Source organism: Dreissena polymorpha, chromosome 10, assembly GCF_020536995.1.
Source record: "Dreissena polymorpha isolate Duluth1 chromosome 10, UMN_Dpol_1.0, whole genome shotgun sequence".
Lineage (NCBI taxonomy): Eukaryota > Metazoa > Mollusca > Bivalvia > Myida > Dreissenidae > Dreissena > Dreissena polymorpha.
The window spans coordinates 23,653,400-23,669,796 of NC_068364.1; the positions used below are offsets into that span (position 1 = coordinate 23,653,400).

The window sequence follows — 16,397 nt, forward strand, 5'->3', positions numbered from 1 at the left end:
TACATTTACTTGTAAGACTGGATAGTCTTTTCTCACCTATTAGACGCTAGTTAACGTAGTTTACGCTAAAGGGTTGTCTGTTTATCGTTAAGTACTGTAGTACCTTTAATAGTTTTCTAACTTATACATTTAGGATTGTAAGGCCTTTAAAGGGACCTTTTCACAGATTTTGGCATCTATTGAAGTTTGTCATTAAATGCATTATATTGATAAATGTAAACATTGGATATAACAAGCTACAGTAAAAAAATACGAATACAATCAAATAAAAAAGGTAACCCTCTTCTGGGCTCGAACCGCTGACCCCTGAAGTAAAAGTTTAACGCTTAGACCATTCGGCCATCCGTGCTAATACTTTGAGTGTTGTATTTTGTTCTTTATTTAAGCAATTATCGCAGTGTCACAATATATAATGACAACATCAGAACTCTCCAAATTATTCAATCGTTTCGCGTTGCAGCGCTTTATAATTTTCAGATTTTTAAATCGTCAAAAGATGCATATAATGGATATTTTAGAGCATGGTAAATGTTCAGTATTACTGTTTCCTCACAAAAATCATAACTACAACGAAAAATTGCAAATTTGAAACAATTTTTTACAATGTTCTCACTTTACCAAAACGCGAAAAGGTCGCTTTAATAGTTGAGATTAGAACGTGCACTTGCTCAATGGCTTTCACTTATTTATAGAGTACTTGTACGTTCATCATGTCATGTGACATGCGTATCTATATGCCCGAGTGGAAAATAGAGCAATATCACTTCACCATGAAAACACATACGTCGTGAGCACTGATGCATAGCGTTTAAACTAGCTTTGCTTTTGCAATTCGAAAATGTGTTAAACGCGATTTTTGCAAGTTTTTGCTTTAGGACGATCAATTGTAACCTTGTAACCTGAAACGCTGTGTGTTATCAGCTTTTTTTTGCAAGTGTGTTATCTGTGGATATTTAGCAATTTACTTGCAAGTGTGTTTATTTAAATCCGAACCAGGAAATTTATACAGGGCAAAGTTACAACATCAGGGAGAATGGTATGTTAACTGTTTACGTGTATTTTACGATTTATGTCATTATCTCATGAACCTCGCTTTGGGAAAACGGTGTTTAATGAATGTGCGTAAAGTGTCGTCCTAGATAAGCCTGTGAGTTCTTCACAGGATATTCAGGGACACTTTCCGCCTAAACTTGATTTTCGCTTAGAAGAGACTTTCTTAATTAACTTTCATAAAAGCGAATAGTGTCGTTCCTGATTAGCCCGCCTAATATGGGAGGACACTTTACGCACATGCACTAAGCCCCGTTGCGTCTGAGCAAGGCTGATATTATAGGCAGTATCTTGACATTTTTTCTATAAATTGTGACGAGGCTACGACTAAACGGTACTGTGACAATGCCGCTAATCACGCGCACCGCCTCGTTTTTAGTTGCATTAATAAATGAGCCAATGCTTCTTCCGAGGTGGCGCTAAGGACCGGATGTTTTGAAATTAAACGGATAATTTTACAGGGTGGTGATAAGTTTAAAATGTTTTTTCAACACATTTCGCGCTATTTTTAAAAAGTGCGATTCAACGATTAAAAATATATCTTAACATGTACAGAAACGTACAATTACAACCCATTTGGAAACGTTAGGACCTTTATAAGATGTGGCATGGTAGAATTCGTAAAAACAAAATGATGTCTTTTGCCTGTGATACGAGCAAATTCCAAGTCAATTAAATCGCTTAATCAATTAAATTACATAAAACGATTGCGTTGAACCTGCAAAAGTTTATGCGTGCGCAAAACCACCGGCTTCTAGCCGATTTAAAAGATAAATTTGCATTTGTAATAAAGATATGGAACCAATGCCAAGGAGATGGCTCTCAGATTAGGAGGTGGCGCAAATGCACATGTATATCTATTGAAAGTGAAATATTTTATGTTGTGGTTTCTATTATGTTTACTGGACTTAGATTATTTTTTGTAAGTTGCGCATTTGAGTTGCGTGCGATTTTAATTAGAAAAAGAAGTTTTCTAATAATGTCATAGTTTAAACCTATAAATTTTAGCTCGATTGCATCGAAAGCCTTAGGCTTATATAAATGCTCTCGAGTCCGTTTCCTGGGCCTAGAACCAGTACTTGGTGTCTTTAGGGAGATCTAAAGAACGCTCCCACGGTGGGGATCGAACCCGTGACCTCCCGGTCGCTAGGCGGACACCATATCCATTACACCACGGCGACCTAATAATGTCTTGATGGATTGAAAAGTTCGTCTTTGTAAGATAACAACATTTAACATGTATTATACAAAAACGTTAACGGAAAATACCGAGCTATCTTCATTTGTTGGAGTTGAAAGTGGGAAAAACAACATATTAAGTATATTAAGCATTTGGATTAAGGGCAACAAATCATCGTTTCACGAAGAAGTATTATCTTGTATTTATTTCATACTGTATACACATATTGCTGTCGATGAATTATTTTGATAATGTTGAACATTCAGTTATTGGTTTTATTGAGTATAACAATTTTTTTGGTATACATGAATATTGTACAATATGTTTTATTCATGTTGGTGACTTCTTAATTGAGTTGATCACTTTATATATTAAAACAAACAGCATCTTATTGATGATAGATTGTGTTTATGTTCTTTAAAGATTTGGGCCTTCGCATGTACGTTGAAATTATTTTTTTTTAACAATTACGTTATCTACCAAATGTACGTCCTGTGGTAATGTCATTGCGATACGACTGTTAATTGATACATCATGCATTGGCGCCACCTCCTATCATAAGCGCCATCTCCTAAGCATTGGCTCCATCTCTTTTGGAAAAATGCAAAATTGTCTACTACGTCGGCAAGAAGCCAATATGTGTTTGCATGCATCATCTAATGAATGTTGTACGCAATCGTTTGATGCCGTTATGAATTTAATTGGGTGAACATTTGCTCGTCACACAGGAAAGGCTCATCGAAATGCTTTTGAAAACTCCACCATGCCACAAATTATAAAGGTTCTCACGTTTTTAAATGGGTGAGAATGTATGTTTCTGTACATTTTTGGATGAATTAATCTTCGCTGAATCACACTTCATGCCCGATTTGAAAACTAATCAAAATATGTTGAAAAAAAAACATATGAAATCTAATCACCCTGTGAAATTATCCATGAAATTACAAAAATCCGGACCTGAGCGCCACCACGGAAGTTGAATTGGCTCATTTATTAATGCATCTCAAAAAAGAGGTAGCGCGCGTGATTAACGGCCGTGTGTGTTCAATAAATTGAAATCAAATATAAAAAAAATATATGAGTGGAAGAGGAACCGTATAAATATATATATATATCCAGATTGATAAGGTTCCTCTTCCACTTCTGAAAAATTTGATATGTTTCGTATTGATGAACTAACTTGAGACCTTTATTTCTAGTGAATATGTTGTATTAATGATTGTGTGTTTAAAAAAAATGGTATAGCATGTATATTATATGTATTTTGTGTCATACTGTTAAACAATTAGTTCCTTGCCATAGATAAAGGGCCAAATGCTACTATCAGGGTGCAGGAAAATCAACGGGGTTTACACACGGGCTGGACAGAATGAAAACACATCGTTAGGAACTTTATTTTTGCAAATATCTCAATTTATTGAAATACGCGTGAAAAAATCGTGCAATTATTTAAAAATGTTTTAAAAAGGTATTTGAAAAAGCACCACTTTCCGGTGTGTTTACATCCATTAATATCCATTTGTGAACCCCATAAAGTCACGTGACTCTGCATCCAGTTATAAGAATCATCTCCTGTTGATGTTTTGTTGTAACTGAGGGCACCGCCTTGGACCGGCCAATGCAAAGATTTGGGGGCTTAAACCGGTTTCGAGGATCTCCCAATCTCATACTTGGTCCAGAGTTATTAACAAAACATATACATGTAAATTAACACTAAACTCGTAGTATAATAATGTAGCCTCTTTTCCTGTATGTTCGACCACTTAAGAGTGAAATTGAGATTTTCAGCACAAGTGAGACATTTAATTAAACATTTAATATCTTCCCCCACAAAACAATGGCAAAATAATTTAAACCGCAGGTATTTCCTTAATAACAGGCCAATTCAAGGTGGGCACCCTAGCAACACTGATTTGTTGGTATCTTTTCTATCAATCTGTTCAGTCAACATTTTTATAGGAAAACATAAAACTTTTTAAGTAATTTGGATATAAGTCACTAAATAAACATTCTTATAGACTAATAAACACAAAAATACTGTTAAAACGTGAATATTTTCAGAATTATTGGTATTTACACAGCATGGGTAGCCGATTTTACTTAATTTTTACCCAAATTTAATTTTTCCCTAAAAAACAAAACAAAATTCACATGTTTTGAACCAAAATACAACATCTATGTTATCGATTTTTTTAAATTAGCATAAATAACTTAAGTTTTATCAGAAATATGTCGTAATTACCAAAATAGGGGGGTGGATGAATCTATATGAATGGATGAAACAATAGGAAAGAAGGCTTTATGTTATAGTAATAAAAAAAATCTTTTTCGTTTTATTACAATTAAACTACTCAACGGTTTTAAGCAAATCAGAGAAACTATTTGTATATGTATTTTTTATATTTGAATACAAGTCTATGTTATGTTTTCATGTTGTTTTCATGGGGTATTCATTAATTAAAGATGTAATACATTATTTAATGGATTATTTCAACAACTAAACGTAGCATGCAGATATCAAAACATAACAGACGAGCTTCACATTCCCAATTTAAACATTTATCCCGACGCAACCATTCAACCATAAATCTGAAGGATTAATGGAGGTTTTCAATTTGCAATTTTCAAATAAAAGCATCGATATTCAAAATCCCATAAAAACAAATTACCATATAGATACACGAAACGAATTATATTTCCATTTCGATTTTTTTTTTCAGAAACTCCGCATAACATTCTTCCTACAATCAAAGAAACTCATGACAATGCTTCTCGTTGCAATACAATCTTTTTCCTTTGACAATACTCTTTTAAGTCGTCTTTCGCATGAGTTTACTGTTACAAGTGTAAGCTCGAAAGGCATTTTGCTGTATACATGTAATTTTATCTCCGGAAAGGGGTGAGCTGGATGATTCACCATGCACACCACCCGTCCGTTCTTCCGATCTTGCGTCGGTTCTATCTGTCAACTTCCAACTTACGAAATTAAAACGTGTGTGTTATTTTCAGTTTGACATGAAATTGTACAATGTTTTATTATCCTACGTTAAACATTTCTTAAGTCACTTATTCAACTGAACATAATCAGGGTGCAGAATGATCGGGGTTTTCAGGGGTTTGAAAAATGAAAACACAGCGTTAAGATTTTATTTTTTGCAAATATCTCAAGATATTGTATTACATTTGCAAAACTCTTTAGTGCATAAAAGACAGTTTTTCTTGCAGTTTGTGCCGATATCTTAAGGTATAAGAATCAATCATTGAATGCGTCTGAAATCGGTGGCAAAATTTCACGTTGCGTTAAGCATAACCGTGCAAAACACATGGCATTTCTGAAAAGAACACAGGCTTATTAAATAAAGTAATTCGGGTGTATTACAAATTGCCGTAAGCAGCTGAAAAATCTGTCTTGTATGCACTAGTTAAAATTTGTATGCACTAGTTAAAATTCTTATGAAAAATTGTTTTTAAAAGTTAATTGGAAAAAAACACTTACCGGTGTGTTTACATCCATAAACGTTTCATTGGAAACCCGACAAAGTCACGTGATCCTGCATCCTGATTATTTTCTATCAGTATTTTCATGTTGGTACATAAATACGACATGCGGCGATGGGAAGTATTCGTCACGACCGTGAAAAGGGTTATTAAGATTTTTTGTATTTGCAAGGCCTTCGGTGCTTGGGTTCACAATAGATCGGTTGAAAATATTTCTTTAACCCATTTATGACTAGTGGACTCTCCCATCCTTCTAAATTGGATCAATTTATTTCCAAAATTAGGGATGTCCAGTATATTTATTTCTATATTTAGAATATTTCTTACAGAAATTCCTTTAAGCAAAGCGCAAACCCTGATGGTCGCCGCAATGCGGCGTCTCATCTGGGTCTACGCTGTTTGCCAAGGTCTTTTTTCTAGACGCTAGGCATAAATGGGTTAAAAATAGAATTTTAAAACAGAAACTCAATATGCGCAAACTCGACAGGGTCGTATTAAACCCAGCAATTCTTAGACTTAAGTATAAGAATGATGTATATTCCTTATATTAGATTATCCAAGAGCTGTTTCAATTTTGATATGTTCAAACAGTGGACTTTTTTTGTTTTAAGTATAGTGTTTTATTCTAAGTCTATGAATGGGTTGGTAAATACGGGACCCGAATTATATGGCAGAGAATCAGATAAGCTTCTATACACGTATTTGATACCTCGTTCTTTATAATATTTCAGACGGATCATCTAACAGAAGAGCAAGTGAAGGGTAATGATTTATGATCGCTATGCTTATTTCGAAATGATTTGCAAATTGAGCTTTCTACAAATGAATCAATTGTTTGGGATATATGAATGTGTATTTCGATTTGTAGATATGTGTGCCCCAACGTTTTAATAGAGAAAATACATCTGTGACTCGCAGTCTGTTCAGGTGTTTTGCTGTTTGCTACTTATCATTATCTAAGGGTTGGAAACGAAGCCTTTCAAACTTTAATATACTAAGATAGGACTTAAATTTAATTTGATTTTCTTAAGGATTTCAAATGGGTCAAAATGCGTTTATAATGGGTAATGGATTAAATCATTCAACAAATATTTCCCAGAGTTTAAGAAGGCGTTTAACATGTTCGCCCACGACGGCGACGGCTGCATCCCCACCGAATGGCTCGGCGCCGTCATGAAGCAGCTCGGGCAGCACCCGACCAAGGAAGAGCTGAGGGACATGATCAACGAAATGGACTCTGATGGTACAGGCCTCGTTCTGTTCTGGTTTTAGTTTTAGTGTTGTTGTTTTTTAGTTTTATACCTTTTTATTTAAGCTCGATTGAATCGAAAGCCTAAGGCTTATTTGAAACGTACTCGAGTCCGTTTCCTGGGACTAGAACCAGTACTTGGTGTCTATGGGGGAGATCTAAAGAACGCTCCCACGGTGAGGATCGAACCAACGACCTCTCCATATCCATATCCACTACGCAACGGCCATTGTGAATTAATGCGATTTAACATTAAATTTAATGTTCTGGATTTAATGTGCAGAATTATGGAATCGCATTGAGACACCTTACGCGCATGTTTTAAGCCCATTTTTTCCATGGGGATGCTCGAAATATTATATCTGCATGACTCCAGAAAGTGCCGTTATTCTTCTCATTGCGTTGCCATACATCTCGAAATTGTGCAACACCTCTGCACAAGTAAACTGCTCGACGAGGCGTAGTGGATATGGTATCCGCCTAGCGACCGGGGGGGCTACGGGTTCGATCCCCATGGTGGGAGCGATCTTCAGATCCCGCACAGACACCATAAACATAAACAAGTACTGGTTATTTTCCCATGCAACGGACTCGAGAGCGTTTCATATAAGCCTTAGGCTTTCGATGCAATCGAAGTAAAATATAGTTTTAAACTAAGTTATTGGCTCAGACGGTATTGCCATCCCATTACAATGACATATTTCGGCATATTTAACAGCAATACTTCTTATTGAAAATAATTTGCCACACACCTGCGTATAATATTTCCATACTTTGCAAATGTCGCTAACATAACCTCGCATATATAATATATAGAGCAGAGCGTGTACTGTTAAGATGAATGCATTTGTTTTCGTACTCGTATCGGGTTACATAGAAAAATATATATCCCACTAACGCCTTGGTATGTTGCCATTAATAGTGGGAAACACGTATACGAACAAAACCGATTGTTAACAAAGAGCATTATTCAAGCGTATATTGTAAAGTCATGTGAGACCTATTCTGAGAAAACTGGGCTTAATGCATGTGCGTAAAGTGTCATCCCAGATTAACCTGTGCAGTCCGCACAGGCTAATCAGGGACGACCCTTTCCGTTTTTATGGCATTTTTAGTATCGAGGAAGTCCCTCCTTACCGAAAATCATGTTTTGATGGAAAGTGTCGTCCCTGATAAGCCTGTGCGGACTACACAGGCTAATCTGGGATGACACTTCACGCACTTGCATTAAGCCCTATTTTCTCAGAACGTGTCTCATTTGAGCGTGCTCTGTGAAAATGGGGTTTAATGCATGTGCTTTTATGATATTTTTCGTTTCAATAAAGTCTCTTCTGAGCAAAAATCAAGTTTAGGCGGAAAGTGTCGTCCCTGATTAGCCTGTGCGGACTTCTGTGACGACACTTTACGCACGTGCATTAAACCCCCTTTTCACAGAGCGCGGCTCATTTATATTCGTCGTCATTAACCCATTTATGCCTACCGTCTAGAAAAAAGGCCTTGGCAAACAGCGTAGACCCAGATGAGACGCCGCATGATGCGGCGTCTCATCAGGGTTTTCGCTGTTTGCTAAAAGGAAATTTCTGAAAGAAATATTCTTAATATATAAAAAATATACTAAACATCCCTAATTTTGGAAATAAATTGATCCAGTTGAGGAGGATGGGGGAGTCCACTAGGCATATATGGGTTAAAGTTGGTGGTTAAAAATGTCAACACGTAAATTCGCGGATTTTTGATTTTCGAAAAATGAGGAATTTGCGTGGAAATCTACGAACATTAATATCCCATAAATTATTATGAATTGACAGTAGCGAAAAGTTTAAGGTCAGTGTTGGAGAGCTCTTTATGCTTGCTGTCTTGTGTTTGGTACGATGAACTTAAAGATTGATAAACGAGAATAAACCGGTAAGTTATTATATCTTCATGTGGCTAAATACAATTCAATTAGTTACATTAGTTGGCGTGCCCTGCATGTCATTTCTACAACTTGTTCTATAGCATCACTCCTGCGTAAGAAGTGGACTGGAATGGCAATCGTTCATTGCTCATCAAACTGTAATTGAGTCGTGTTCTGAGAAAACTGGGCATAATATATGTGCGGAAAGTGTCGTCCCAGATTAGCCTTTGCAGTCCGCACAGGCTAATCAGGGACGACACTTTCCGCTTTTTTTTCGTTTAAATGAAGTCTCTTCTTAACAAAAATCCAATGTAGGCGGAAAGTGTCGTCGCTGATTAGCCTGTGCGGACTGCACAGGTTAATCTGGGACGACCCTTTACGCACGTGCATTATGACCAGTTTTGTCAGAACGCGACTCAATTTTATTGTTGCATAATATTTTTATGTCCCTATAATTTCCAAGACCGGCACAGACACTTATGCGGTGATGTAGCTCACAAAATTGCCATACTTCCGGTTTAAAGTGTTTTCAATTGTCATAATGTTTTATAGCATGCCATTCTCCGGTTTCAAAACACTTTATTCGGTTTTTGCATAATACATTGTCATGCTTGGGATTGACCACAAAACAACGCCAACATAAGTATCATTCGACGAAAATACATGCCAAATTATTACATGTATGAATACTCGTACAAAACAATGAATTTGGGCAGATAAATAATAAATATTACATACCAGTTTCCACGAAACGCGTATGTTGGGTAACATTTTTATAAATGTTTGGTAGGTTTGTTGTTGTGGTTTTTTGCCTAACTACAAAGGCTAGTTTTAAAAACTGTCTTAGTTCATGAATTGTTGGGGGGGGGGGATAAAATTTTACTTTAACAAAGCTAAATAAAACATTTTATTATTATAGGTAATGGCACAATTGAGTTTCCGGAATTCATAAAAGCCATGGGAAAGAAGGCAAGTGAGGATGAATTAAGAGCAGCATTCAATCACTTTGACAAAGACGGCAATGGAACTATTCAAGGTATTCATTGGTTAGGCCCGATTAATGTCGGCTCAGGTACTTCTTCAAAGTACCTTGGATACTCTTAGATATATTCCAAACGTACCAGTGGCACGATAAATTCGAAAACAATTAAAATATTTTGGTCAAAACGAATATCAGGATAGGGAAATCAATACTTATATGATCTTAAATATACTGCACAGAATGCAATATGGTAGTAATTACTAAATATAAGGACAATGCTTTAAGTACAAATGCTCTGGCGCTGACAATCTGCTAAATATAAGGGAACACTCACAGTGTAATAATGTCGAGAGTTTAATGTGAAACTGTTCTACACCTCTAGCCTTTTTATTAGAGATAAAATTGTTCCATGCTGAACACGCATTTAACATCGGTGCAAAACTTACTGTAGTATCCCTTTTTATACCCCATACTTCACCAAATAAAAAGTCATTGGAATTACATATTAATGTAAACGTGATAACTGTTTGTAGATTACACGTTTTCTAATTCGAAAAGTTTCTGGCCTACTGTCAGAAATTTTTATTAAGATTTCATTGGACGCTTGCAAAGGTCACCTAAGTTGAAAAGGTGAGTTAAACAGCAACGCCGAAAATGTACCTTGGATTATGATCGGGGGTACGTTTAAGCTTATTTCCCGTGCCCCGTGTATTTTGTAGTATACTTAAGAGTACCCTGGATACTTTTAAGTAGTACCCGAGCCGACAACGACCAATCGTGTACTGTATTTATGAGTTAGAGACAATGAAACAAATGAAGTGTTCTGAATCCTCGTTTGTATGTTTAAGCTTACGTCTGTTAGTCTGAGGACACAAAATTGACCGTCGAAGCACTACTGCACTTTTCAACGCACGAGGTTCAAACTTGCCTGCTCTGTTCCCCATGATGTCCTCTCGCTCACGTGTATTTATAAGGGCCCTACGTTAGAACTTGCTGAAGTTATAACCTTGTTTTGCTTTGAATGTCTTCGATTATTGCAACTTGCTACATGAAATGCATGCGACTATGGGGGCATTCGTCATCACTGCAACAACCTCAAGTTTTGTTTGATTTTTGAAAGCGGCCCATCTTGGCAGGTCAATACATGTATTAAACGTCGTAATTAAACGTACCTTTTCCAACATTATGTCCAACAAGTACGCTTTGACACGCATTAGTGGTATGGATACAATTTCTTAAGAACATATTTTAAATATATCCCGGATATGATTGGTCTGGATTTCTACCGAAATGCAAAAGCTAGCAACGTGAATCTGTAGTACTAATACCCAGAACGTAAGTGTGTTGTTATGATCCGTAACAAATGAATGCAACAGCAATAGCAATATAACTGTAAAAGAGTTTCGTTGAATAATACATTTTATGAAAATTTAACCAATTTATGCCTAGTGGACTCTTCCATCCTTCAAAATTGGATCAATTTATTTCCAAATTTAGGGATGTCTAGTATATTTATTTCTATATGAAGAATATTTCTTACAGAAATTCCGTTAAGCAAACAGCGAAGACCCTGATGAGACGACGCATCATGCGGCGTCTCATCTGGGTCTACGCTGTTTGCCAAGGCCTTTTTTCTAGACGCTAGGCATAAAAGGGTTAATGTATAACTTAAAATCTGTGTACCAGGGCTGAGTACCATTTATTAACCGCAAAGTATTGACCGTGTTACTATATGAGCCTCGTTCTGGTAAAACAGGGCTTAAGGCATATGCGTAAAGTGTCTTCCCAGATAAGCCTGAGCAGTTATCATAGGCTAATCAGGGAGGACACTTTCCGCCTAAAATGAAATTTCGTTTAGAAGAAACTTCCTTGAAACGAAATATTTCCATAAAGGCGGAAAGTTTCGCCTGGATGGACTGCAAATGCTAGTCTGGGACGACACTTTTTAGGGCATGCAAAGAGCACTGTTTTCCCGGACCGAATCTCATATTATTATATAATTATTTAATACTGTTGAATAAACGGCTCGTCGTTATCTCTTGAATCAAGGTAACGCATACAAAATACGAACAAAACTGACCATACACAACAGGACACCATTCAATCGTGCGTTGTATGCATGTATTACTGGTGGTTTACACGTAAGAACCTGGTTAATGTGGCTGCAGCGTCTGATTTTAAAGCATGAGCGGAAAGTGTCGTCCCTCATTAGCCGGTGCAGTCCGCACAGGCTCATTAGAGACGGCACTTTCCGCTTAAACTGGGTTATATACTTCATCTAAACGAAAAACAACACGATGAGTATCTTCTCTTATAAACTTGTGTGGAATGCACATACTAATATCTGGGACGAAACTTCCATCCACATCCATTAAGCCCGGTTTTCTAACAGCGCGACTTATATTTGATTCAGGTTTCGTAGCGTACTCTTACACCTTGGCCTAGTTTCATATAAATACTTAAGTCAATATTCTGAAAACATTGAGATTTATTTATTACAGGTATTAAGAAGAATGTTGTCATCTTACTCAATGTAGTGCGCACATAAGTTTATTTAGGTTTAACCTGTCCCAACTCTTACTTTGAGGAGAAGTATGTTCATATTCCTACAACTGAGAATTGAGATTATTTGTGAAGTGACACACATTTTGAATTCTTTAATTAGCTGAATGGGAACTCAAATTTATATTTTATGTTGAGCTCAAAACTTGAGAATGTTAATGATACTGGGCCCTTGTGGTTGCAGCGTCTGAGCTCAAGGAGGCGATGGAACAACTGGGGGAGAGACTGACGGACGATCAATTCCACGAAATGATGAGGGAATGCGATATAGATGGGGACGGGGTCGTCAGCTTTCTGGGTGAGTCGGCCTTTGCCACTTGGCAATTGTGTAGGCGCGAATGATAGTAATATCCAACGTAATCCACGCATACATCCAGCTTCCAGATAAATCAAGATTTTCCACAAATGGGTAGTAGACAATACTTTGACGAAGTGTCAAGTTAGAGCTTAATTCACAGTATAGTCTACTCCCCATTTGTGGAAAATCTGGATTTATCTGGACGCTGGATGTATGCGTGGATTACGTTGGATATTAATATCATTTGTGCCTACAAAATTGAGTCAGATGGTGCGAGCATTAGTCCGGTAAATCTAGGCTAAATGCACGTGCATAAAATGTCGTCCCAGATAAGCTTGCGCAGGCCGCATTAAAGGGGCCTTGTCACGTTTTGGTAAATTGACAAAAAAATTAAAAAATGTTTCAGATTCGCAAATTTTCGTTGTAGTTATGATATTTGAAAGGAAACAGTAATACTTAACATTTACCATATTCTAAAATATAAATTATGTGCATCTTTTGACGATTTAAAACCCTGAAAATTATAAAGCGTTGCAACGCGTAATGACTAAATCATTTGGAGAGTTCTGTTGTTGTCGTTATATTTTGTGATACTACGAGGATTGCTTATATAAAGAATACAAAACTTCAGTCATTGTATGAGCACTGATGGTCGAGTGGTCTAAGCGTTACTATTTTACTCCAGGACTCCAGGGGTCAGTGGTTCGAGCCCCGTCGAGGGTTACTTTTTTTCTTTCCTTAAATGTATTCTTGTTTTTTTTACTGGAGCTTTTTAGATCCAATGTTTACATTTATCAATTTAAAGCATCTAATGGCAAACTTCACTACTTTCCAATATCTGTGAAAAGGCCCCTTTAAGCAAGGTTTTACCAGAACGCGGCCCATATGGTTGTCAGGCAGATGTTTCATCCATTTAATCTTCCGGGATTGATGTCAAAAAGTATTCATTTTAGTGATACCATCGTTTTCGTATTAGTTGTGCATCACTTGCTTGCACATTCGAGGTGAATGTACATTAGCTTTTGTTTAATTGACCCATCGCTATTAGGTTGGTCGTTGCCGTTGACAGCATTCAGTTAGAAAGAACTATTGTTATCGTTACGTTCAGCCATCGTTGTTGGCTTCGTCATTGTGGTTGTCATCTTTCAGGGTTAGTGTACGATTGGTGCAAGCTAGTTGGCCAATTGTTGTCGGGTGTAATTTTTATCGTTGTCATCAATCCCGTTCATCTTTCGGGAAAGGCGTCCGACCGTTGTCAGCTTCCAAGTGTATTATTCATCTCGGTTACAATGTACATCTTTTTTAAACGTTTTTAATTTAACTCGATTGCATGTAAAGCCTTAAACTTATTGGAAACGCCCTCGAGTCCGTTTCCGTGAACTATAACCAGTACTTGGTGTCTATGGGAGAGATCGCCCCCACAGTGTGGATCGAACCCGTGACCTCCCGGTCGCTAGGCGGACACCATGTCCACTACAACACGGCGACCCGCGTACATCTTTGTAAGCGCTAATGGTTAATGTAACGTCGTTGTAAGGTACTTTTCCCAAAAACACATGTTCAGCCGTGATACAGTCAACCTATTGCTTCTAATTATAATAAAAATACTATTGTACAGATAAATGCAAATTTTGAATGTTTTAAAGGTTTACCATAGAAAACTACTATAAATTAGCTGCAAGAAAATTGTGAATGTAGTGCAATACAAATATAAACAAGAGGGCCAAGATGGCCCTAGTTCGCTCACCTGAGAGGAGTCGGTTCATTCAATCTTTACCTAATGTCAAACATGACATAGATATTGACCAGACAAACATTCTGGTCAAGTTTCATCATTATTGATCCAAAACTCTGGCGTACGGAGTGTTTTTGTTTTTGTAAGATTTGAAATGATGACCTATATTTTGAGTTGACCCCCCAAACATCAAACTTTGCTTACAAGGATTTTGTATAACATAATGAAAATCTGGACAATCTAAGGGCAATAATTATGGCATTAATTATGTGATTTTGCTCATCATCAAACTTGACTGAGATCTTTCAGCAACTTTGATAAAGAATGCTTGAGAAATGTGAATGCTAGAGTGTTTACAAACCAAATGTGGACGACGGACAGCGGGCAAATACCAATCCTAAAACCTCATCTGAGCAATCAGGTGAGCTAAAAAGTGTGTTTCACCGACCTGAGCCATTTTCCAACTTGTCCAAGAAATCAATAAAACCAATGTATTGACTAAGTTTCACGATGATTAGGCAAAAAATGTGACATCTATAGTGTTCGATCACAAGATTTCTCTCTATATAGTCACATATGGAAAACTGCCCCACCCCCCTGGCAGCCATGTTTATTGACCCATCGGGACCATTTGCAAACTCATCTGAGATATATATACAAACAATCTATTTACAAAGTTTCATGATAATCGGGCAAAAAATGTGACTTCTAGAGTGTTCACAAGCTTTTTTTACTATATAAATATAAGAAAACGGCCCCCATTCCCCATCCCCCACCCGGCAGCCATGTTATTCAACTGACCGGAACCATTTTCTAACTCAACTCTCGTATCATGGAAACAAATGTTCTGACCAAATTTCATGAAAATTGGGCAAGACATGTGACTTCTAGGGTGTTCACATGTTTTTTCACTATATACATATAGAGAAAAATGCCCCGCCCACTGGCGGCCATGTTTTTTCACCGATCTGGACCATTTTCGAACTCCTCCGACATATCAATAAAACCAATGTTTTGATTAACTTTCATGATGATTGGGCGAAAATTGTAACTTCTAGAGTGTTTACACGGTTTCTCTATAGCCATATAAGAAAAACTGCCCCGCCCACTGGCGGCCATATTTTTCAATGGACCGGAACCACTTTAGAACTCAACCAACATATTATTAACACAGACATATAGACAAAGTTACATGAAGATTGGGCATTAAATGTGACTTCTACAGTGTTTACAAGCTTTTTTCTTCTTTTTTTGACTAAGTGACCTAGTTTTTGACCCAACATGACCCAGTTTCAAACTCGATCGAGATTTCATTGGGACAAAACATCTGACCAAGTTTCATGAAGATCGAACAATGAATGTGGCACTTAGAGTGTTTAAGAACAAATGTGGACGGACGGACGACGGACAAAGACCAGTCACAAAAGCTCACCTGCGCAGTCAGGTGAGCTCAAAACAAGAGCTGTCACCATAGGATGACATATGCCCCCTATAAACGCTTTGATAGAAGTTATAGCATTTTTCGAAACCTAAACGCAGATTTCGAAACCTAAACGCGGACCCTAAGTTTAAGGTCAATGTCACAGGGGTCAAAATTTGTGTGCGTATGGAAAGGCCTTATCCATATAAACATTCATACCAAATATAAAGGTTATATCTCAAGGGACATAGAAGTTATGAGCCTTTTTCGAAACCTAAACGCAGATTTCGAAACCTAAACACGGACCCTAACTTCAAGGTAAAGGTCACAGGGGTAAACAGTTGTGTGCGTATGGAAAGGCCTTGTTCATATACACATGCATACCAAATATGAAGGTTATATCTCCAGTGACATAGAAGTTATGAGCATTTTTCGAAACCTAAACAGAGATTTCGAAACCTAAACGCGGACCCTAAATTCAACGTCAATGTCACAGGGGTAAACATTTTTGTGCGTATGGAAAGAC

At 37.2% G+C, this 16,397-nt stretch overlaps 1 protein-coding gene across 2 annotated transcripts in view; it reads left to right on the plus strand.

The window, feature by feature from the left end:
- Positions 1-691: 691 nt before the first annotated feature.
- LOC127848657 (calmodulin-like) overlaps positions 692-16,397 on the plus strand; it is a 347,495-nt gene continuing 331,789 nt past the window's right edge. Inside the window, exons 1-5 of one of the 2 annotated variants that reach the window (XM_052381237.1) lie at positions 692-1,036; positions 6,460-6,490; positions 6,828-6,971; positions 9,794-9,910; positions 12,603-12,716. In XM_052381237.1, the coding sequence (XP_052237197.1) occupies positions 1,034-1,036; positions 6,460-6,490; positions 6,828-6,971; positions 9,794-9,910; positions 12,603-12,716 (409 nt within the window). In that variant the 5' untranslated portion in view covers positions 692-1,033. The remainder of the gene's footprint in view (positions 1,037-6,459; positions 6,491-6,827; positions 6,972-9,793; positions 9,911-12,602; positions 12,717-16,397) is intronic. The other variant, XM_052381238.1, reaches the window with a different exon arrangement.